Raw genomic sequence first — 25,073 nt, 5'->3', positions numbered from 1 at the left:
ATGTTACACAATTCTTTTACAACAATCAGAAAGTTATAGTGCTTTAAATTATCTGTTTGGCTTGTAGGATATTTATGAAGCCTCATTCTATTTTATCACTTCATTTAATAATTAACTTTTTATAATACCAGCCATATTTCATCATGCTGTGAACTGAAGTTGTCAAATGAATTTGTTTATCTTTTTCATATCCATTTTTTCCTTTGTTTCAAATAATAATTACAAATGATATTGATCTGGGAAATATAAATAGGGCCAATCTGAACGTCTAACCTATTTACTCATTGAAGATCCAAAATGCTGAGTTTCATGTTGTATCTTTCACAATTAGTCATATGAACCGTCTGGTACTGAATATAGTTGCACAGTAGCAGAATGTTTATACTGTCTTATGTTATTTTATATTATTAAAACAATTGCCAGCTCTTCAAGGTAACAAGCCAGGAAATAGAGTTCTCAAGTATAAGTGGAATACTATTAATATAGCCTATAGGTCTAGTGATCAGGGCACTAGCTAGAAACCAGCAGACTGTCACCTTTATAATAGTCCCATCTTAGCCATGAAAGCCAACTGAGTAACCTTGGGAGAATCAATCCCAACATACCTCACAGTAATGTTGTTGCTGTGGGAAAAAAGGGGGAGGAAAAAGTATTAGGTATGTTTATCACCTTGAATTATTTATGAAAACAATAAATACAATAAAAAATAAATATAATAAACAAACAAACAAATAAAAACAGACACTTGGAAGCCTGAGATTTTCCCCTTCCTTTTTATGACTAGGAGCTTTAAGGCTATGTCAGTGTAAGTTCCTTTCTAATGTTTTCTTCCTGTGCTTTATGTTACTCTAACTGCATTAGTTATTTGAAAGTCACATCTGTAGTAATCGATTTGAAATAGGTTTCATCTGCATATTCTTGTTTCTAAGGGGACAAAAATACCAAGTACTTTCATCATAGATATATACCACAGCATAGATAACAAAATAGCAATAGTACGTTTAATTAGATAGAGCATGGCAGAAAAGCTATGGAGACCTTTCTTCCTATTCGTTAGCCAATCTCTCATTCCAACTTTGAAGAGGGAAGAGCAATTAATCCAATGAGACCTACTAAAGTATGGTATGGGTAATTACTTTTATCTTAAATCAAGTTTGCTAAGTTCATGACTCATAACAAAGCCGAAGTAATAGGATAGCATTCTAGCTTACCAGGACACTCAATACACCATTCAAGGTTGGTATTTTAGAATAAGGAAAACACACCGGTTTTATCAAGTGCAAAACTGTTAGACTCACATATTGCAAAAAAAGGTTCTGGTTATCTTAGAAGGCTTTAACACAAACAACGTTTTTACAATAGAATAGAATAGAATAGAATAGAATAGAATAGAATAGAATAGAATAGAATAAAATAGAATAGAATAGAATAGAATTTTATTGGCCAAGTGTGATTGGACACACAAGGAATTTGTCTTGGTGCATATGCTCTCAGTGTACATAAAAGAAAAGATACGTTCATCAAGGTACAACATTTACAACACAATTGATGATCAATATATCAATATAAATCATAAGGACTGCCAGCAACAAGTTATAGTCATACAGTCATAAGTGGAAAGAGATTGGTGATGGGAACTATGAGACGATTAATAGTAGTGCAGATTCAGTAAATAGTTTGATACAGTCTGTAATTGAAGAGATATTTTATGCAATCTACTTCTAGTTGCCACTCTTTCTCCTCTGAGCTTGCTAGTTTTCTAGCAGACATTTCATTAACTTAATGCCGTGATGGCGAACATTTGGCATGCGTGCCAGAGGTGGCACGCAGCACCCTCTCTGCCGGCACACAAGACGTTACCCCAGTTCAGCTCTGCTACACAGATGTTCTTCAGGTCTCTGCTGCGCATGCGCGGGAGGTGGGGTGTGTGCAGGGGGCTGCACACGCATGCATAGGGGCAGGGTGCATGTGCCAGGGCTGCGTGCGCATTGCATTTTGTGGGTTTGGGCGTGTGCTCTGGGCACTCAGAAAAGGTTAGCCATCACTGTCCTAACCCTAGCACTGATGATGTTATCTAGTTAGGGTAATGAAACGTCTGTCAGAAAACAAGCAAGCTCAGAGAGCACTAAGGACTGGTCCTTTCAACCCTGAGCTACAAATATTCTCCTTTATTGGTAGTCTTTTTCCTGCGAGGTGGCGCTAATCAAGAAAAATAGTGAGTAACCCAAAGTAACTTTTTTTATATTGTCTTCTAGTCCTTTGAAAAGTCAAAGCGTTTTGAGTTGTTCTTGCAGATTATTAAGAATGAACTCATTGCAATAACATTGCGAAAGAGTCACGTGACAAAAAACCCCAAAATTCCCTCTCCACTTTAGAGAAGCAGGAAGAATTGAAGGAAGGAAGGAAGAACTGGAAAACCAGCTCAACTCTCGATTACTTCACTTGGTCAATGCAAATGTGGGAATGAACCGGCTCGAGAGAGAGAGAGAGAGACAGAGAGAGAGAAAGTTCCACCCAGAAAGCAGCATCAGCACTCAAGGACTCAGTGGGAAGGTGGAAGAAACAGACAGAGGGAGAGTCAGACAGATAGAGAGACAGACAGACAGATACAAAAGACAGAGAGAGCGCGAGAGAATGCCTCACAGAGACAGAGATAGTGGGGGACGAAGAGAAAGAGGCCAGCAAAACAGCGCGATGCCTCGACGCCTTTCTTCTCGCCCTCCCCTCTTTCGCGCCGTGACGCAAGCTGTCGGGTAACCCGAGACTGCACATTGGCAGAGAGCGCGCGCGCAAGACCCTGACTCACCAAAATCTTCGCTTCTTCCTCCACTTCCCCCCCTCCCACCACCGCTTTCAGTCTTTGAGCCCTCCCTTTTTCACAACTCTGAGCCATCCTCCCCTCCCGTCCCCCACCCCCACGCGGCACCCCTCCCACCCTTGGCATCTCCTTCCCAGTCCCTGGAGTTGGTATGACAGAAACTCATTAATGCCGCTTTCCCGACTTTCCCGAGAAGACAGATAAGCGGGAGGCGGAGGACTTTGAGAAGGCGAAAAAAAAGGGGGTGGTGCGCTCGCGTTTCGCCGAAGCCTGGCCCGCCCTCCATTTCTTTTCAGTCTGACTTTGCCCGCTGGATTCCGGGCTGGTTTTTGTTGTTTGTTTGTTTTTTGCTACCCCTTCCCTCCAGCCTGCTCTCCCAGCAGCCATGAACCGCGCGGGGAAGAAAAACGAGGAGACCCTGATCGAGATGGGGCAGACCCACGACGGTGAGTAGTAGGCCAAGAGGAGGGGCGGGAGATTTCGTGGTTCCTTCATTTGCAAGAGGGTTGCCCAAGAAGAAACTCGTCGTCCTTTCATCTCGCCGAGGCATCGGGAATCTTCGGGCTTGCTTCAATCCCCGCCGTTTCTACGGCTTCTCCCTATCGCGATGCTGAAGTTTCGGGGGGCCTTCTGCTTTCGGATATATATAACGGTGCTAATCCAACCCGGCAGGATCCGGGTTGGGCAGGGCGATGTCGTAACCCGGTCCCGGCCTGATCGTCGGGTCCGACTGGTAGCCGGGAACGTCCGATATGTTCAAATAAAAATAAATGCTTTGCTTTAGGCGTGATTTTTCCAGCTGCCCAGCCGTGGTGGGGAGAGAAGATCGGTGAAGTTGAGGTTCTGGAGTCAATAAGAAGAAAAGCGTAGCTTCCCAGGCGGCCGTCCCAGGAGGGCGGCACCCTCTTAAAAAATGTTGGCATTTTATCTCCCCCCCCCCCAAAAAAAGCCGCTTCAGATGATCACTCCTGCATTCATTGTTCCGCAAGATTGCACACTAATACACGTGCAAACAGAGCGTTGAAGGACAGGAAGCGCTGCATACCTGCCTTCTGTTCAGTAGAAGTAACGGTAGGGAAGTAGGTCTAGAGTAGACTAAGAGAGAGAATATACGACCGGCACTCCTCGGTGCTTTTAGAGTAGTAACAAAACAGTTAGGGGAATAAGTATATTTTACCCACAATTCTCCAAGAAAGAGGAAAAAAATTGATTTGCCCAAAGGTGCTTTTTCAGGAGGCAACTGAACTTTCTTGTTTGTTTGTTTTTTTTCTTTGAAGACCTTTCGCTTCTCATCCAAGAAGCTTCTTCAGCTCTGACTGGATGAAGAAGCTTCTTGGATGAGAAGCAAAATGTCTTCAAAGAAAAAACAAGGAAGTCCATCCTGAAAAAGTACCTTTGGGACAACCATGACCTGGATGACTGAGAATCTCTACAGACCTTAAGAAAAAAAATAGGATTTTTTAAAATTGTTTTTGAGAAAGATATACCCCTGGGTGAACTTTTTTGAGCCTGGGGTTTGTTCAGTCCCTTTTAAATGAAAAAATATTAAAACGCATGAGAGATATGCTATTGTAAGAGAGGAAGTAATAAAATGATGGGGGGAAAAACACACCTCTTAATAGAATTGGGAGCAAGCTTTGTCTTTCTTCCCAGGACTGCTTGAAGTGCCATTTCACCTGATGGCATCAGAAGTTACTTTAAACCTTCAACTTGATGGGCCTATGTTCCTCTTTAGATGTTAATGTTTCATTTTTGTTGTGATTTTTCTGCTCATTTTCTCCTATTTGTCTTCTATGATGGTTTCATCGGAGAAAGATAAAGCAAGATGGAGTGATTATTTAGTTAATTTACGATTACAGTGTCAGTTATATGATACTTCTTTTTCTAGAAAATGTTAATTGCAGATACACAGATTATTGAACTTTTTGAAAGTGTCCAAGAAGCACATGAGTATTTCAATCATAAGTCCAAGAATTACAGTTGGGACGGTTCTCAGAATTTCTCAGAATTCTAAGCCTTCTCAGAATTTAATCCACATACTGTAGTATCTTTTTGCAGCAGTTCAGCAATTAGGTTGTACATTTTTACAGGCAATGAAGTGAATATTAAGACAGATTGTATTTTAGGTACTGCAGAAGTTTATTTATTTATTTAGAACATTTATTTGCCACCCATCTCGGGTGGGGGAGGTGGGGTTGAAGTTTAATTAGTCAACCACCTTCAGTATGAAGCTTCCCCATTGGATCACCAAACCATCTTGCAAAATCAGGTCCTAAGGCTCTTTCAAAACATCAGGAGGATGGGAGCTAATCTCAGCTGAGGGAGTAAAATGTTCCAGAAGGCAGTAGCCACGGCAGAGAAGCTCTTCTCTTGGAGCCCACCAGCCAAAATTCCTTGACTGATCTGCAGTATGCCCCCTCTGCCAGCACAGATTGGATGGGTCAGTTGCATCAGGGTGAGATGGTTCTTCAAGTAGCCTGGTCCCATGCCATGCAGGGCTTTAAAGGTGATAACCAACACCTTGAATTGTACCTGGAAGCAAACCAATGTGGCTCCTGAAGCAGAGGTATAACATGGGCCATCCTAGGGGCCTTAAGAACTGCACACACCACTGCACTCTGTCAATGCTTTCAAAGGTAGCCCTATATAGAGCGCATTGCAATAGTCCAAACATGAGATGATTAGGGTTGAGTACCTGAGTGCAGGGACTCCTGATCCATGAAAAGCCCCAACTGACACACAAAAGTGTCACCTAGCTGTGACTGCCACCTGTTCTTTGAATTGTGGACTGGATATGTCTTGGGAAGTATCACCCCATCCAAAACTGTCATAAGTCCCAGTTCTTGAAGTTCCATGTATCCAAAGCCATGCAATCTTGCCAGGGTTCAGATGAAGCCTATTGCCCACATCCAGGTCCCCACAGCCTGTAGACAGCATCAGAGTGTAGTCACAGCATCACTCAGGTCAGCAGGGGTGAAGATATAGAGCTGGGTATCTTCAGCATACTCAACCCATAATGATGATGATTTCACTCAGTGGCTTCATGCCCCATGACACACCACAAAATAGGAGCCAACAGCTAGATCTCTCACTCCCTTTTAACACCAGTTGGGACCAGCCTTTGAAAAAGAAGCTGAACCAGCATAAGACTCTGCTGGTACAGGTGAGGATGATGGAGTAAGATAAAAACAGAGTAAAAGAATTTGACAAGGACAAGTTACCTAACTGGTAGACAGGAAATCCAAAAAGTAACACTGTACAAATGGCATAAACATAACATACTGGAAATGGCTAGCTTGGATTAGTGACTTCAGCAACCACCTCCTAGAATAGCTATACTGTATAAAAACCATAACCTGTTTTCACATATAGCAGTTCAGCTGATACTTGGCTATATGTGAGGTCTGAAGCTGAGCATATGGATTGGAAGCAAATAATGTTGGAGCTGTAGACTAAGTGCAAAATTATAAAAGTATTCTGGAACAAAGCAGTGTAAAACCACTTTCATTCTGTTGCCAAGAAAACTATTTGGACATGACCATGAAGTCAGCTTGATGTAGAAGTTAAATTAGGGTTCTCAGTGCACTGCGTGATATAGGTCTACCACTTTTGGTGCAGCCTACCTCACAGAGATGTGGCAGGGAAAAAGTTGGAAGGAAGAGTTACACATTGGTAGCTTGAGCTCCTAAAGGAAAGGCAGGATATAAATTGGACAAAGTATAAAATAATCTCCAGGTTTTGAGTGACTCAAAGGAGACTTTACCTCCAGCATCTTATTTTAATCATTTGGATTTCATTGGTACCATAGTGCTCTTTCTGAGGTTAAGAAATGATTTAAAATTTAAACTCATGATATGCACAATTTACATCTAATGTCATTGTCAAATTTCATGTTTTATATTTAAGGTGAAACATCAGAGTAAATTGTAATAATGCTGTAGTTGCAAACCAGTGAGCTTTATGTGAAATAGATGTAGTTTGGATACTACGTAATGTGTAGATACTACTTTAAGGTATTAACAATAGCATTTAGACTTCTACACCACTTCACAGTGCTTTTACAGCCCTCTCTAAGCGGTTTACCGAGTCAGCATATTGCCCCCAACAATCTGGATCCTCATTTTACCGACCTTGGAAGGATGAAAGGCTGAGTCAACCCTGAGCCTGGTGAGATTCAAACTACTGAATTGCTGGTAGCCGGCAGTCAGCAGAAGCCTGCAGTACTGCATTCTAACTACTGCGCAACCATTGCTCTTAGGTTTATTTTCCAAGATAATCAGTACAACTTCAACTTTTATCTATATAAGAAATTAAGAGCCATCAAATTTGTCTTGGCTCCTATTGACTATATAGGTGGATCTTTCTCCCTGATGCTTTCCTTATGGTTCAGGTGTTCCAGTGGCCCACCCATTGTTGCTATGATCAAGCCCATCCACTTTGCATCTAGGCACTCTTTTCTTTTACCTTTCACCTTTGCTAATATGGACTTCTCAAGAAGTTTTCTCATAATGTGACAAGTACGATGATCTAACCCTGTTCGTTTGTGCCTTGAACTGATTTGTTTGATAATTGATTTGTTTGTTTTCTGGGCTGTCCATGATGATCTCTGGCATCTTCTCCAACACCAAAGTTCAAAAGCATTAATAGTCTTTCTTTCCTGCTTCTTCTTCAAAGTTCAACTTTCACTTCAAAGATCAACAGTTCATTTCATGCTGTTATCATACCAAAATGATACCCGTGGGTTTTGGATTAGTGTAACATGATCTTTGGATCCAGGGGCATGCTATTCTACTGCATTAAATTAGTCATATTCCACTGAATTTAGGCATCGCCAACCTGTTCTCAAATTATCTACTACATTATAATAATAATATGACTGTAATACTGGCTATTCCTATTAATTTATTTTTCATGTACCGTATATACTCGAGTATAAGCCGAGTTTTTCAGCACGTTTTTTGTGCTGAAAAACGTCCCCTCGGCTTATACTCGAGTATATACGGCTTATACTCGAGTTTTTTTTCTTCTTCTTTTTTTCACATTATACCGGATGGTGCAAACTTGGCGGGCTTTTGCATTAGCGCGGGGAAGCCCTGCCGGTGCAGTGAGAGGGCGGGGCGGGGGAGCCGCCAGCCTTCTCGGCTGAGGGAGGGAGGCTTTCCCTGACCGGTAGCTGCCTCATTTCCCTCCCTCGGCTTATACTCGAGTCCCCAGTTTACCCCAGTTTTTTGGGGTAAAATTGGGGACCTCGGCTTATACTCGGATCGGCTTATATTCGAGTATATACGGTATTTATTACACTACTCTTCACAGTAATTAGACCAGAATTTCCACTGGTAAGTTGTGCAGTTGTAACACATGGGTGTCAAATTCTCGGTGTCACATTACCATCATGTGATGTTTTGTGATTTTTTTACCTTTGTGGAGTGGGGTGGGCATGGCCTGCGTGTGACACATCCAGTCTGCGGGCCACCAGTGTGACACCCCTGATACAACATGTTCATGCAGTTTTGCAATGGAAATTCTGGCACTTAACAATTGCTTTTTTTAACAAATCCTGCAACATTGTTAAGTATGAGGTCACATGGTCACCAAGTTATGTTGGTGCTGAATGAGTGGTCCTTTTGCCCAGCTGGCATTTATGACATTACAATTTCTGGGGTCATGTGATCACCATTTGTAGATTCCTAAATTCCTCATCAATTTTGCTTGTAGGAAGCCAGCAAACAAGATTACAAATATTGATCACATGATGCCAGAATGCTAGGAGCTTGTAAATGCAAGCTAGGTATAAATACCATTCATTAAGCAGCTTCTCAATTTGAATGGTCACTGAATGAATAGTTGTTAAGCGATGATCAGCTGTGCATAGAAAATACTGCAAGAATTGTAGAAATTGCTGCTTCAGTAACAGTTAACAACTCATTTCACACCAATTTCCTGGTCCAGCTATTTTATTGCACATATACTAGTTAAAGGGTATAGTTATTTAGGTATGTAGAAAAAAGTGACCGCCATTGGGAAAACTATATGGAAATGTGAAATTAATGTAGTTAGTTTGTTGAGGACACCTATCTAGTAAAGAGTCTCTGTACTGTCAGATTCCAGAGAAGCTTGGGAAATTCCAATATCATTACGTGATATTACTGATGAGCAGGGTGATGGTTAATAAGTGAAGATATAATGTATGTGAAATAGCTGTGCATCAGAATACTAGTAGAAAAATATGGCTTTCACTTATGCTAGAATCGATTGGACTCCTTTAAAAACTTACATTGTATTATTGCTTAACACAATGTAAGCCACCCTGAATCTTCGGAGAAGGGTGGGATATAAATTAAAAACAAATAAACAAACAACAACAAAAAACCAAAGGCACATTTTTGGAAGATTTCTTCGGATCCTGACTTCAGTACTACCGTAGATATCCAAGTTTATAGCAACTCAGCATGTTGACTTTTTAGCTGTATATTATTTATAAACAGGATATCACAGTTCATCCTCAGTCTGCCTGCTTGCTATTAGGTTAATTTGTGGTGGCTTTCTTGTCACTTCCAAAGTCACATTTGCTTGGACAAGAGACAGAATCTTCTTTGTAGCTTTATCTAGATATTGGAACTGCCTACTTAGGACGTTTGCCTAGTATTTCCTTGTTTGGCCTCCCACTTCAGAATTAAAACATTCCTGTTTAATTCTTTGTTTTTTAAAAGCCAACTTTGTTGACTTCCTCCCACAATTATTTGCAATCTTTCTGGCATTTACTCCCCCCTCCCATTTTTCCTGATTTTTATTTTATTCTGTTTTATTAAGATTTTGCAAATATATTGTTATGTTAATTTATATTACTGGTTTTTTACTTTGTCTTAGCTTTCTAGGTTGTCTTGGACTACATGATGAAAAGTATGATACGAATAGTTGTTAGTATCCTTGTAGTTATGAGGTGAGATATACCAGCATAAGTTGAAAGTAAAAGTATGTTACTATCATTGCACTGGAAAATATGTTTTCTGCGCTAATTATAGGATAATTTGAGAAACATTTCACTTTTGAAAACATTGTCTAAATTATTTATAGCATTTATAAGTCATTTTCCTGAAGCAGACTGTAATGGAATTATTTCTCTATGACTAAGGGAAAGGTTAATATTTACAAAGTACATAGCTGATGGTATTCTAAAAGCTTTTACTGAGCATGTTCTGTAAGAGGAAAAAAGTCATTACATTTAATTTTGCACTGCATTTTCTGACTGCTCTTCCTTGAGAAAAACTATTATAGTGGTAGTTTTCTTGACATTTTCCTATCAACAGTACAGAGGTCATGTTTTGTCTTCAAGCTCTTTATTCAAAAGATAAAGCACATTATATTTGAACTCAATTCCCCCCCCCCAAAACTTTGGCCTTCTGGTTTGCAATTTTTTAATCTTGAAGATGTATTAAGCTATTTTTTATTTATTTGTTTATTTGTTTATTTGTTTGTTTATTTATTTATTTATTTATTTATTTATTTATTTATTTATTTATTTATTTATTATTTCAACTTTTATACCTCCCTTCTCCTGAAGGACTCAGGGCGGTTTACAGCCAAGTAAAAACAATAATACAAAAGTTAAGAACCATTTTAAAAAATTTTTTTTAAATTGGCCAAAATGTAAAAATTTGCTAAAACCCATTTAAAAAACTAATTAAAACTATTAAAAACTATTAGGCTAGTCCTGCTCGATGAAATAAAAGAGTCTTCAGCTCACGCTGGAAGGCTAGGAGGTCAGAGAGTTGGCGCAACGTTGGAGGTAGTTCGTTCCAGAGGGCTGGGGCCCCCACAGAGAAGGCCCTCCCCCTGGGGGTCGCCAGCCGACATTGTCTGGCCAACGGCACCCTGAGGAGACCCTCTCTATGGGAGTGCACTGGTCGATGGGAGGCCACCGGTGGCAGCAGGCGGTGATGATGTTGGATCCAGATAATATCAAACAAAACTTTCCTTTCTATCATGCCAGTAAATACCAAGGGCATCCATTGCAAGTCAAGATTTTGTTAAACTGCAAAACAAGTATTATGACTTAAGCTCTGACCCTTATCTGTCAAAGCATGCCAGTGCAAAAAAAAGAGAGTAGAATTCACAGCACAGCACATATTTTATAATTTGTCATTTTTTGTCTCATTGTTATCCCCACACATATCCATAGCATTTGTATGTGCAAATACATGGAACTATAATCTCCCAGTCATATAACTGAATACAGATATACATTCCCTCAACTTGGAAACAGTAGAACATCTGGAGGAAATGTCTGTCTGAAAATTGGAAAATACTCTTTTTTCTGGCAATCTTTCCAAGCCAGACCCCAGCTGTCATGCTTTTAAAGTGCTAATTTTAATGACAATGTCAATGAACATGCTACTGAAAACAAATTTAAAAAATTAGTAAAGCTTTTGGGAAGCTATTCAGATAAGCATTCAAAAGTTCTATTTTTCTGTTGGTTGGTTAAAAACACAGACTCTTCCTTATCTTATTAATAACTGCCTGTCTCCAAAAGAAACTTTGGAATAGTGTTACATTTGCTTTGCATGTTTCTTTAAGTTTAGGAAAGGTGACTCAGTGTAGATCGTTATAAAGTCAGGAAACAGCCACTCACTTCGTCTTTTTTGCCCTTTGACTGAAAAATGAAGCTGCGTTTATTCACCATTTGTCATATCCCAGGTCAGATACCATTGAAGGACCAAGATAAGCTAATTTAAAAAACTATGATAGTTATTTTGCTTTTTAGAGTGGCAAAGTAGTCTCTTAAAGGGCTAGCAAAGGTATTGTAGGCAATTGTGTCATAGCACCACACAAATCTTCCTCTAAACAATTTCTTCAGCTCTGCACAAAGATGGAATTTCTTCTTTCCTCAGGTGAGCAAAAGGATAGGAATTTTTGAAATTTAGGGGCCTCAAGTGTTTTACTTCTTGTCTTTGAAGTGTTAGAATAAGATAAGATACCAGTGCATAATCGGCAATAAATAATTTTACACAGTTTATGGCTGTATTTGCATTTGTTGTCATAATTAATTTAATCATGGTTTATTTAGCTCAGTTTGGGGGGTTCATGATACATTGTACCATAAACTAATATACTTTATATGTTATACATAGAATTCTATACATAGAATTAAAATATAAACTCTAAAACCCAAATTTTGGATGTGGCATGTTTTCTATATAAAGTTAGAGCCTAAGAATGGTTTCTAGTTAGAATTAATTTCTTCACTTTTACTTTAAAAGTAATTTTATAGTTATTCTATACATTGAGGCATATTCCCACTTTTTTTATTCTGTAACTGTTATTAAATACTTTTTAAAAGGATAAAAATGAATACAAGCTAATATTAAATTAGAGAAATAAAAGAAAAAAATTGAATAGAAAGCTAAAATTTCAAAGAAAAAAATAAAAGAATGGAAAAAGATACAAAGAGGTAGCTTCTAATCTTTACATCAATTGTAAGTGCAATTTTAAGTTTACATCTTAATCTATGGTAACAATATAACTCCTTTTTTTATATCTTGCCTAATCTTCAAAACCATAGATCACAAGTTCATTTTTTTTGTTTCACGAAAAAAAGTCAACAAGGTTTCAGTTAGCATGCATAACCACTTCTATAGTATTACCAGAAATTCATGAAGACTACGTGATGCCAATCGTTTTGCACATGCTAATGAAACCGGTATAATAAACCTGTTTAAAGCTGGCAATTGTTACATGTGTTAACAGTGTTACATGTGTTGCCATGTAACATGTAATTTATTTCTTCCACACTCCCAGTAAACATGAGATAAGTTAGGTATTTGGGCCTTGTATATGTCAGAAATTTTTCAGAAGTGTTTCCCAAGAGTATACAATCTCCATAAGAACCTCAGGCTTCTTTTCTAGGCTTTTTTAGAGTCTAAAAATGATGTTTTAAGGAGTCTTCTCATTAGCTAAGTTTTAAATCTATGGCACTTTTAATTTCATGAATAGATGGTGGGTCTTGCACTTGTGCCTGGTTCAAAATGATTTTTTTCCCCCTGGAATCATGTTTTGAAGCAAGAAGAGCTCTAATGACTATTCTCAGGGTACTACTTAACCAAATGTATTTTTGGTTTGTTGAACATCTCTTACAGAATAATTAACTTACCCTTGGGATGAGGCCTACATTATGTTTGCGTGTTTATCATATACCCACCTCAACAGCAGCAGTCTTTGTGTATACCTAGTGAAAATACAAAATAAGAAATACATTATTATTTTAAGCAAGTGACTGAAGTGATACAATGATGAACAATACATGCTCATCAGTAATTTGATTAGAAATTGTTCATTTCCCCTTATTTATTCCATGCTATTACATGAAAGGAATAGGGTAATATCCTATCATTATAGTTACAGAAAGATTCACAAGGCATAAAGCTGTTCTTTCACATGATTTACGAACATAAAATATATCAATATTGAAATGTTGAATATTATTTGTATGGAATTTGTTAAAGGATCACTGGGTTAGGGAACTTAAAGGACTTAAGGATGTGGTTTTTTCATTTAATTTTGTAGCATGCATTATCAAGCAGATAATTGCTATTCATTCTGTTGTTGATATTAATGAGCAGAAACTTCTGAAAAGGGCACTCAGGGAAGTATGAGATGGGGTAAGGCAATTTTGAATTCAGCAGATTGAGTTATTGTGTTGCTCCAAATGATTCAAATTTCATTTTCATTTCTTGATGATATGCTAGATCAGGGGTGTCAAACTCAAGGCCCGGGGCCCAGATCCGGCCCACGGAGTGGCTTACATCTGGCCCATAGGGCTGCCCTAGAAACAGCAAAGGACCAGCCCACAGTGTCTCTGACAAACAGACATGAGGAGGGCTGCTCTGTTTTTGATTGCAATGCCTCCTGCTGCCCTCTGCCAGCAAAAATGGAGCTTGGGGAGGCACCCCCTGAGCTCCATTTTCACTGGCAGAGGGCAGCAGGAGGCTGTCATGGCTGAAAATTGAACTCGGGAGCTATTTTCCCTAGCAGAGCGCTCAGGCCACCACAGAGGCCCCCAACACAAGTAACATCAAGCTTGCCATGTGCACCCTGGTCCCCAAGGTCAAACACAACCCTGATGTGGCCCTCAATGAAATTGAGTTTGACACCCCTGTGCTAGATCCATCAACTCGACTCCTGTGACAGATAAACACTAGTAATTTCTTTGTTACTGTTATTCAGAATTTCATGGTTTGTGCAGGATATTTCCTAATTTTCCTATATGAGTATAGGAAAGCTATATTGGTGATTGATCAGTGCTAGATTACAGTATTATACTGCTGGCCTTGACATGTAAAATTGTATGATTATCTCAAATTGGAATTGTTGTATCAACTAGTCTAACAGAAATATAATGAACATACATACATGCATATATGCAAGGTAGATGGACTCAGTTATAGTTACAATGCACCATTAAAAGACCCGACAGGTTATCATGGAGAAAATCGATATAGTCATTAAGCATTGATACTGACTGGATAGTGCATAATTAATCAATGCATGCATGTATAAAAATACTAGGAAATAAAATAAAACATTCCTTAAAACTTTAAAGACTAGCTGCCATTGAAAGATCAAATAAATAATTTTCTTCTGAAGTTAACTTTGGAAAAATATTTTCCCCAAGCAGCATAGGTTTCTGCATTCCTGGCTCAAAATATACAGTATATTGCTGAAAACTCTTTTCCTAAGCTCATGTTGAATTTAATGATTTTGGGACTAATTTCACAAGAAGACAATTGAAAATAAAATATTTATCAGATATCTTGAAGTTAAATACTGAAATCAGTTACACAACATATGTTTATCTAGAATTTCTTTATTTGGTCAGTGTTTTATTTATTCATTCAATTTTTCAACATTCTGATATTCTTTGGGACTCTGCAGGAGCCCTAATATTTATAGGTATGCTGCTATTTTATAATTTGGCATTCTAAGTTGTGATACATTTTTCCAGCAGAACTGTTTTAATATCAGGAACATTTCAGAAGCATCAGTAATATGGCAGGATGTTAGAACTGCCTGTGTCAGCGACTGCCCATAAATTTAACATTGGTCTTTAATTTTTTTCTTAGTTTGATTTTGAAAATTATACAGTGATCTGTGGTTTGTTATTCAAAGAGGTTTTCTAAACTACAAGTTAGGAGATCCAAGAAGCTATAGTTAGCAAATGTTGAGCAAGCCTGACAACTAAATACAGAAAATGGATACTTAAAAAACAACAGCAAAAAAACCCAAACAAACCCAAAACTATGATAAAGCTAACAGCCATTTCTTAATTTGTCATGAGTGTATCCCAAAGCTAAATGGTAAAGGGATTTCACAATTATTTCAAGGAGAGAAAGATTATATTTCTAAATTTAAAACTAATCTTTATTAGTTTTTATATTGATATTGATTGTTTCCTGATTGTTTATTTGTACCCTATGACTATCACTAAGTGGTGTACCTTATGATTCTTCACAAAGGTATCTTTTCTTTTATGTACATTGAGAGTATATGCACCAAGACAAATTTCTTGTGTGTCCAATCACACTTGGCCAATAAAAAATAATAATAATAATAAATTGTATTCTAGTCTAATCTGAGAAATATGTTGGATTCGAACACCACCAATCCTGGAAGATTATACTGGCTAATGATAGGAGAAATTGTAATCAAATATATCTGAAGCACTTCATTTTGTGGGAGTTGCTTGCTTGATTCCCCCCCCCCCTTTGAGATTATCTAGAATAAAAATTGAAAGGTAGTTTTGTTTGTTTAAAGTATCTTGAGAATCTTTTTAAAAAAGTGGAAATACAAAGGTGATTGCCACATTTTGCTTGTATAATATTGCTAAAAACCATTTGGTAATTTATAAAGAAAATAAATCTAAAATTAAACATTAGAAACACTTAAAATAGCAATTGAAACCAAAATCTGGCAAGTGAACTTCTTAATAAGCTCATCAACACTAAAAAAACCTGTTCAGAAAAAGTCTTTCAAGGGTCTTTTAAACAGCTAATAGGGAGTGCATTCCAAAAAATTAGTTCAGCGGCTGAGAAATCCTAATTCCAAATCCCTGCTTTATACTTGGGCCTACTGTAGGCTAGTCTCCTCAGATGATTTCAGTAAATGGGAAGATTCATCATAAAGAAAAGCAGGTTTTCTCAAATAGAATGGTGCAATCCAAAGTTTTTCAAACATTCTGATGAGTAGACTTCAACTCTAAGAATTCTGGCTTGGCAGTTCAAGGAATTGAAGTCCACACATCTGAAAGTTTCCAAAACACTGGTCTAATGATCAGCACTTGGTATTGCCTCATATGTAAATTAGCAACCAGCTTTAACACCAGTGTGCTTTTTTTCCCCCCCATCAACCGGTCAGGCTTATACAACTGAAGTTTCCAGAGCAGGAACAAAGGCAGCCCCTATAGAATCTATAATAGTGGTCAAACCTAGAGTTATCTTCACATATCTTTTGATGGACATGTTCCTGAAAGAGATTCCTTTGGCCTATCACATGAATTTATAAAATATGTTCCTGGATTTGCCTCAGTTGGAGAACAATGGTGAGATTTGGGTTCAGAAGCAACCTGAACTACATCTATCTTGATAGAATTGATTTCCATTCAGAATAAGTCAATTTATGATGTCTCTGGAATTAAAACTTTTCATGATAAACAACTCTGTTGAATGGTTCATATCCATTATGTAGGAGTGAAGGTTATAAACGATTATGACTGGTTTTACTCATGCATTTTTAAACAAGCCATATAAATGGCTTAGCAATAAACATTGGTATAATTTTAAGTACAAATTGCAGTAAACTTGTGTTTATGTGTCACCATAGCTACACTGAGCTAGGCAAGGGAGTTGAGAGATTTGCTGTGAATAAGGGAACTGAGAACCAAACAAGTAATAGGAAGAAAGATTTAAGCAGAGGAACATTTAACCAAAAGTTGAGCAATACCGCAAAGCTACAGCCCAACTAAACCACATCCAAAGGCTACTGTTTCTGCTAGAACAGTGCAATTTGAAAACCAATTGTGACATTAGCCTTACTGCAGTTCCTAGAAGAGGGAAACCAAAATGTTTCTTTTTTGTTCTTGTTGTGATTTAACAAAGTTTCTAAAGAACAGTGTAAACCACAGGTGTCAAACTTGTGATGTCACGTCATGTGACATATCACTACTTTTCCCCCTTCGCTAAACTGTGGGTGGGCGTGGCCAGCGCATGATGCATCCAGCCCACGGGCTATGAGTTTGACACCCCTGGTGTAAACCATACTTCATTGTAGAAATAATACATGCAATTATCACCTTGGCTTTTACTGAATTTCCTCTTTACTGTATATGTAATTTAAACATTTGGTTGTCAAAATCTCTTACAACTTTTCAGAGACAGGATTCTGAATATCTTATAGCTGTTATCATCCCTACTGTCTCTTTTATCATTTTGGGAGACCCTCAAAACTTAGTTATGTTAATAGACATGACATTCCCAGGGAACTGGAGTTTTGTTTAGATGGCTCCATTATTGAGATGTCCATTTTTATCCTTTGTTCAAGTTGGGCTTTGCATATTTGTTTTTTTATACTACTTATTTCTTAATGAAAAAATTGTCACAATAAAAACTGGGTTTTTTAAAGCTTAAAATCTACTTTTTTGTGATTATTTTTTATGAACTATTCACAGAGGTAGGCAATGTCGGGAACTGGAACGGCCTCTCAACCATCTGGATAGCATCAGGAGACTATCTGGTGATGTGATTACATCATAGAAAAGACTGATGTGCATTTATGAAGGCGGTTTTGGAATTTTATGGTGTAATGGAAGTAGGAAGCACATTATTTATATACCCACTCTTTCTACCCTTTAAAATGGTCCTGAAATTGTGCTATTAACATTTGGCAGTAAAACCATGGTTTAAATATAAATTTAGGTATAGATATTTAAAACTATTGTTAGTTCAACAGTATGAAATAACAAACTACAATAACTAGAGTTTGTGTTTATCAATTCTGTTAAAATTATCATTTGAGTCTGGCTGACGGAGCAAACTGAGAGTAATCTAAAATGAAAATAAATGCTATTCAATTCTTTCATAAAGCCACACTCACTGCAGAAGTTATGCTGGACTTTGTTTTCAGAGTTATATGGTTTTATACCAAACCAGCTCCTTCTTTGATACATTTCAAGATACAGGAATAGTTCAAGGACAACATGTTGCCCATATCTAATGAAGCAATAATAATTCCTGGGACAAATTGGTTTGAATAAATTTTGTAATGTATACAGTATATTACAATTCTAGTTCTTTCTTTTTGTGTATATTTTGATTCAATTTTAACACCTATGGATAATCTCTATGGTCTTCTTGTTATTATTTTTGGAAGTGGTTTGTCATTGCCCATTTCCTTGAGCTAACAAAGTAATAGACCCATAGTTACCCAAATGGGTTTATGCCTAAGGCAGGACTAGAGTTCACAGTTTGCTGGTTTTTAGCTTGGTGCCAACCCACAATAATAAACTAACACTCAGTTGTAGGTTGAGCTCATTATTTGGTTTGTTAAGGACTACTCCTGTAACATATTAAATATAATGAAAAATGTAAATATAAATCCATTGATATTTGTTTAAGTGAAACTGTGATAGCAAGTACAGCATATGTTTGGTTAGCCACATATCTTTGCAGACTCTTAAAATACTTGTTGCTTGGGTAATATGAGTTCTGGCTATGCTAACACCCCTGCAGTGATGTGATAATGATCTGACAGCCCAATGTCAAATACATTCATACTTACAACCAGTTGCCAAGCACCTCCCAATTGCATGATTGCCATTTGAAATTTTCCCTGTGCCTTCCCTAGTAAGTCAGTGGGGAAGCCAGTGAGGAAGGTACCTTCTTCTCATGAGTATCCTCTTCCCTCAGCCACACTGCAGCCTTATACATTCTATCCTCCCTGTACTGGATGATATCTCCATGCATCCTTTCTGACCCACACCAGGCCCCTCACTCCCCCATCATACTTACCCCCTCTACCCATGCCACACCACTGCACACTCTTCCTGATGTAAACTGCACCTCTTGTTTCCCCACCCCTACCCCCTATATCTTCTCTGGCCTCACATGGCTGATCTATGCCATACTTCTCATGTAGCTTTTCACACCTTCCTGCACCATACACGTCTGTATTCTCCCTCACCTGTGCTGCATCTCTCCTGCACACCTTCACATACACCCTCATGTGCCCTAACCTAAATGATATCTCCCGGACCCTCCCTGAACTGCACTGCACCTTTTGCATGCTTCCTGACCCTCGTTGCACCCTGCCCAACTTGTATAGTATCTCTTGCACACGTACTCCACACTCCCCAACCCTGCCTTGCACTATTATGCATCCTCCCTGATCCAACTGCATCTCTCAGACGTTCTCACATATAGCCCCTCCCTATCTCCCTCACCTGGCAACATCCATTTGTCTACCTATGGGGCTGAGATTTACAACTTTGTACTATCTTACCCACTGACTTTGCTTGTGGGAAGGTGCCAGAAAGTTGCCCTACCTGGTAGCTGTGAGATATACACTTAACAATGACAACTGGGACTGCAAGGACCACATCTCTTGTGGAAATTCATGGAAATTCTGGTCCCAATTTTTGTTGTAAGTTGAGGATTGTTGACATGAGCATACACATGTTAATATGTGCAATATTGATCTAACTGAACTTTATTGATCACTCTGCTGTACCAGCGACAGCTAGTCGTCACTTAACAAAGATAATTGGAACTGTCACTAAGCAATGTGGCTATAAAGCATGATATCACATGATTGTGTCACTGTGCAATGGAGAGTCTGGAACTTATGGTTACCATCATTAAGCAAATCCCTTGTCATTGTTAAGTGAGAATATCACATGGTCACCATTTGTGACCTCCTGCTGCTTTCCCCATTGACTTTTTTTGTAGGAAGCTGGCAAAAAAGGTCACAAATTGCAATCACACGATTACACGATTGCAATGTCATAACTGTGATGCTGAAACCAATGTAGATATGTGGACCAATTATAAGTACCATTCTTTCAATGCTATCATGAGTTGAGTCACTGAACGAGTGGTCCTTGAGCAAACACTACTATGTATATAGCTATGGCTTAGTATGTAACAATATACGAGGTGAAGAATTTCATTCTTCCTTTTGATATATATTGACACTTGCATGCTGCTGCTTCTGGGTTATAAAGAACTCAGTATAGTTGCTAAAATCTGGGACTAATTGTCAGAAATGAAAGCAGAGTTATTCCTCCAGTGATATTTTTTTATAATTCAGCAAGTATAGATTAGTATAGCCTTTATTGTACATCATCTATAAAACAAAATTGGTTAGATGATAGCTGTTTCAGTCCTAAAGGTGAAGTTGTTATTGCTTGTTTAGGAGAATGGCTTCTCAGTATTGGCACTCTGCAGTTGTAGAATATTTTTACCAGGGACATTAACCTACTGCTTTTGTCACAGTCATTTTGACATTATTAATAAATCTAATTTATTAAAGTTGTATGCAACCCAACTTCCAATGATCTAGGTGGCTCACAGCAAATATTATAATAAAATAAGTAAAAGATGGCAAGTGTGTAGACCTTTTCATATGCATTTGAAAAATTATAAAGTTTAAATTTAATCCCTTTTACTGTTGCATTATTTGAATAATATTGCAAAAGTTGATGGTGTTTGCTTGCTTAATATTTTAATACATTTAAAATAAAGGGCTTTTGTGTGTATGTATATGTCTTACACAAGCAAATGAAAACAATATTTATAATAGAAAATGAGAAGTAAACATACTTTTTTCTATATTGTTCAGGAGAAGAAAGTAATGGACCTTTGTTTGAAACTACATCAAATACAGATTCAGAATTTCCTGCCAATTCTGAGGTAAGCTTTTATTGTGAATATAAATGGTTTTATAAAATGAGATTGAATATTGATGGGAGTTACTTGATAACAACTATAAACAGTACCAAACCTTACCCCTTCAAACCATATTTGTATGTTTTTTAAATTAGTATTTATTTTAAAGATACTATTTAAATATATATTTATAATAATAAGATTGTGCATTCTTGTTGGTTGTGGCCCTGCAGAATTTTATGTTTGTTGACTTTCCAGCACAATGTAATAAGCAGTTTGCAATCTACCAGTAGCCACACTGATAAGCAGCCATTCTTAATATTCTGCTTTTCAAAAAAGTTTTCAGTTCTTTCGATTCCAAGCCAATACATCTGGAGGTGACCTTATTGAGCAGAGCTGGTTTTAAATATTATTATTATTATTATTATTATTATTATTATTATTATTATTATTATTATTATTATTATTATTATTATTATTATTATTATTATTATTATTATGACAGTATACACAGCAAACAAGATAACTACGCCGGATTTCGTATCACAGATCACTAGTCAAACAGTCAAACACTTCCCAGGTGTTTAGGACTGCGTGATGTATCGGCGAATTATGCTGGGATCTGCTTGCATAATTTGCCAATACATCACACAGTCCTAGCTGTGGACTGGCTGGCTCCAGAGGATTATCAACGCTTCTTTGTTGGATGGGGTTTTCCCTGCCGCCTTGAAAGAGGCGGTGGTGAGACCCCTCCTTAAGAAGCCCTCTTTGGACCCAGCTATTTTGGCTAATTATCGTCCAGTCTCCAACCTTCGCTTTGTTGCGAAGGTTGTAGAGAGTGCCGTGGCGCGACAGCTGCCCCAACACCTGGATGAAGATGTCTATCTAGACCCGTTCCAGTCCGGCTTCCGACCCGGATACAGCACGGAGACAGCTTTGGTCGCATTGGTGGATGATCTCTGGAGGGCCAGGGACAAGGGATATTCCTCTGCCCTGGTCCTATTAGACCTCTCAGCGGCGTTCGATACCATCGATCATCGATCATGGTATCCTGCTGCGCCGGTTGGAGGGATTGGGAGTGGGAGGCACCGTATATCGGTGGTTCTCCTCCTATCTCTCCGACCGGTCGCAGACGGTGTTGACAGGGGGGCAGAGGTCGACCGCGAGGGGCCTCACTTGTGGGGTCCCTCAGGGGTCGATTCTCTCGCCCCTGCTGTTCAACATCTACATGAAGCCGCTGGGTGAGATCATCAGTGGTTTCGGGGTGAGATACCAGCAGTACGCTGACGACACTCAGCTGTACTTTTCCACCCCGGACCACCCCAATGAAGCTGTTGAAGTGCTGTCCCGGTGTTTGGAGGCTGTACGGGTCTGGATGGGGAGAAACAGGCTCAAGCTTAATCCCTCCAAGACGGAGTGGCTGTGGATGGCGGCACCCCGATTCAGTCAGCTGCAGCCGCGGCTGGCTGTTGGTGGCGAGTTACTGGCCCCAAAGGATAGGGTGCGCAACTTGGGTGTCCTTCTGGATGATCGGCTGTCGTTTGACGATCATTTGACGGCCGTCTCCAGGAGGGCCTTCCACCAGGTTCGCCTGGTTCGGCAGTTGCGCCCCTTCCTTGATCGGGATGCCTTATGCACGGTCACTCATGCGCTCGTTACCTCTCGCTTGGATTACTGTAATGCTCTCTACATGGGGCTCCCCCTGAAGTGCGCCCGGAGGCTTCAGTTAGTCCAGAATGCAGCTGCGCGGGTGATAGAGGGAGCTACGCGTAGCTCCCATGTAACACCGCTCCTGCGCAGACTGCACTGGTTGCCTGTGGCCTTCCGAGTGCACTTTAAGGTGTTGGTTACGACCTTTAAAGCGCTCCATGGCTTAGGACCTGGGTACTTACGGGACCGCCTGCTGTTACCATACGCCTCCCACCAACCCGTACGCTCCCACAGAGAGGGACTTCTCAGGGTGCCGTCCGCCAAACAATGTCGGCTGGCGGCCCCCAGGAAGGGCCTTCTGTGGGGCTCCCACTCTGGAACGAAGCTTCCCCGGGCTTACGCCAAATTCCTGACCTTCGGACATTTCGTCGCGAACTCAAGACTCACCTTTTTATCCGCGCGGGGCTGGCTTAAATTGGGATTTTAAATTTTAAATTTATTAATTTTAAATGGGGTTTTAGTAGAGTAAATTTTAATTATTGGGCTAATTTAAATAAGTTTTTTAAATTGGATTTTAAATTTGTATATTGTATTGTTGGTTTTTATTATGCCTGTACACCGCCCTGAGTCCTTCGGGAGAAGGGCGGTATAAAAATTAAATAAAATAAATAAATAAATAAATAAATAAATAATAATAATAATAATCATGATGATGATGATGATGATGGTAATCATCTCCACCGTTTGTCAGAATGAAATCTTTCATGCATAACAGATTGAAAACAATATCAAGTTAATTCTCAGTAAGTGTCCATCCCAGAATGAGTGCTGAAGTACTAAGTTGTATTTTAAAAAACATTATTAATGAAAGTAGATGACCTGTAACACTGTTCAGCTTTTTCATTGCTAACCATTTGCAATATTGTTTTTATTTTCTACATTTGATTGCTAAGAATTTTTTTCCCCCAGTTTGGGAATGTGTGTATCTCATGTTCATTTTTCCATTCTTTTCATTAATTTGAGTTAATATATTTTTCTTGCAGGTTAAGTCATTCATATAGGTGTCCACTAAGCACAACATTTTTAACTAGTTAAAATAATATCCATTACGTCAATTATTTTTGGCCATCCTTAGATTAGTTCCCTGGGGAATTTAAAAACAGCACTAACACCTGGACCAAAGCTATGCCAACTTTCACTATCCTGAGTAGAAAATGACAGTGGGTGCATTTTAATTACTTCTCCCCATCAAATATATTAAAAACAGACTGGTAACCTCACGGCCCATTAACAGGAAATAATTTTTTTCTTTTTTCTGCTGGTTTTCAGGCTGATTTGGAATGGGACCATTTAGCCTGGACTAAGGCTTCTCTTTTAAGAGGAACGGAGAAACTAGTTCTTGAATTCCACTTGTAAGAGCTACTGAAATATTATTATTATTATTTTATTTACGCAAAATGACAGCAAACAAGATAACTATGCTGGATTTCGTATCACAGATCACTAGTCACTTCCCAAACGTTTTAGGACTGCGTGATGTATCGACGAATTATGCGAGCAGATCCCAGTAAGGTGGCCGTCTGCAGCTGACCAATGGTGATCTTGTCAGCGCCAATTGCTTTTAAGTGCTTGCCTAGGTCTTTAGGCATAGCTCCCAGAGTGCTGAGTACCACTGGAACCACCTGCACTGGTTTATGCCAGAGTCTCTGCCATTCAATTCTCAAATCTTGATATCTGGTGACTTTTTCAAGTTGTTTCTCATCAATTCTGCTGTCACCAGGTATAGCAATGTCAACTATCCACACTATTTTCTTTTCCACAATCGTGATATCCGGGGTATTGTGTTCCAAAACTTTATAAGTCTGTATTCGGAAATCCCACAGTAGTTTTGCATGCTCATTTTCAATCACTTTTTCAGGCTTATGATCCCACCAGTTCTTTGCTACAGGCAGATGGTAGTTGTGACACAAGTTCCAGTGGACCATCTGAGCGACTGTGTTGTTTGTAGTCAGTCTGAGCTATTGTCTTACAACAGGTCAGTATGTGATCAATGGTTTATCTGCTTCTTTGCAGAGTCTGCATTTGGGATCATCAGCAGATTTTTCTATTCTGATGATCCCAAATGCAGATGATGATGATGAGGATGATGAGAATGATGATGATTATGGCTGACCAACGGAACATTGAAGAAAGAAACAGAAGGCCTAATTCTTGCGGCCCAAGAACAAGCCATTAGAACAAATGTAATCAAAGCCAGAATAGAAAAATCTGCTGATGATCCCAAATGCAGACTCTGCAAAGAAGCAGATGAAACCATTGATCACATACTGAGCTGTTGTAAGACAATAGCTCAGACCGACTACAAACAACGTCACAACACAGTCGCTCAGATGTTCCACTGGAACTTGTGTCACAACTACCATCTGCCTGTAGCAAAGAACTGGTGGGATCATAAGCCTGAAAAAGTGATTGAAAATGAGCATGCAAAACTACTGTGGGATTTCCGAATACAGACTGATAAAGTTTTGGAACACAATACCCCGGATATCACGATTGTGGAAAAGAAAATAGTGTGGATAGTCGACATTGCTATACCTGGTGACAGCAGAATCGATGAGAAACAACTTGAAAAAGTCACCAGATATTAAGATTTGAGAATTGAATGGCAGAGACTC

The 25,073-nt window shown here is 38.8% G+C and overlaps 1 protein-coding gene across 1 annotated transcript in view; it reads left to right on the top strand.

Annotated features, from left to right (window-relative positions):
- The first annotated feature begins 2,478 nt into the window (after positions 1 to 2,478).
- Positions 2,479 to 25,073, top strand: part of ANO5 (anoctamin 5) — a 73,899-nt gene continuing 51,304 nt past the window's right edge. Inside the window, exons 1-2 of the mRNA XM_058161209.1 lie at positions 2,479 to 3,264; positions 20,702 to 20,772. Of these exons, the coding sequence (XP_058017192.1) occupies positions 3,204 to 3,264; positions 20,702 to 20,772 (132 nt within the window). The 5' untranslated portion in view covers positions 2,479 to 3,203. The remainder of the gene's footprint in view (positions 3,265 to 20,701; positions 20,773 to 25,073) is intronic.

Source organism: Ahaetulla prasina, chromosome 1 (genome assembly GCF_028640845.1).
Source record: "Ahaetulla prasina isolate Xishuangbanna chromosome 1, ASM2864084v1, whole genome shotgun sequence".
Taxonomy (NCBI): Eukaryota; Metazoa; Chordata; class Lepidosauria; order Squamata; family Colubridae; genus Ahaetulla; species Ahaetulla prasina.
Note: the sequence above shows the minus strand (reverse complement) of the source record. Positions and strands in the feature narration are given on the sequence as shown.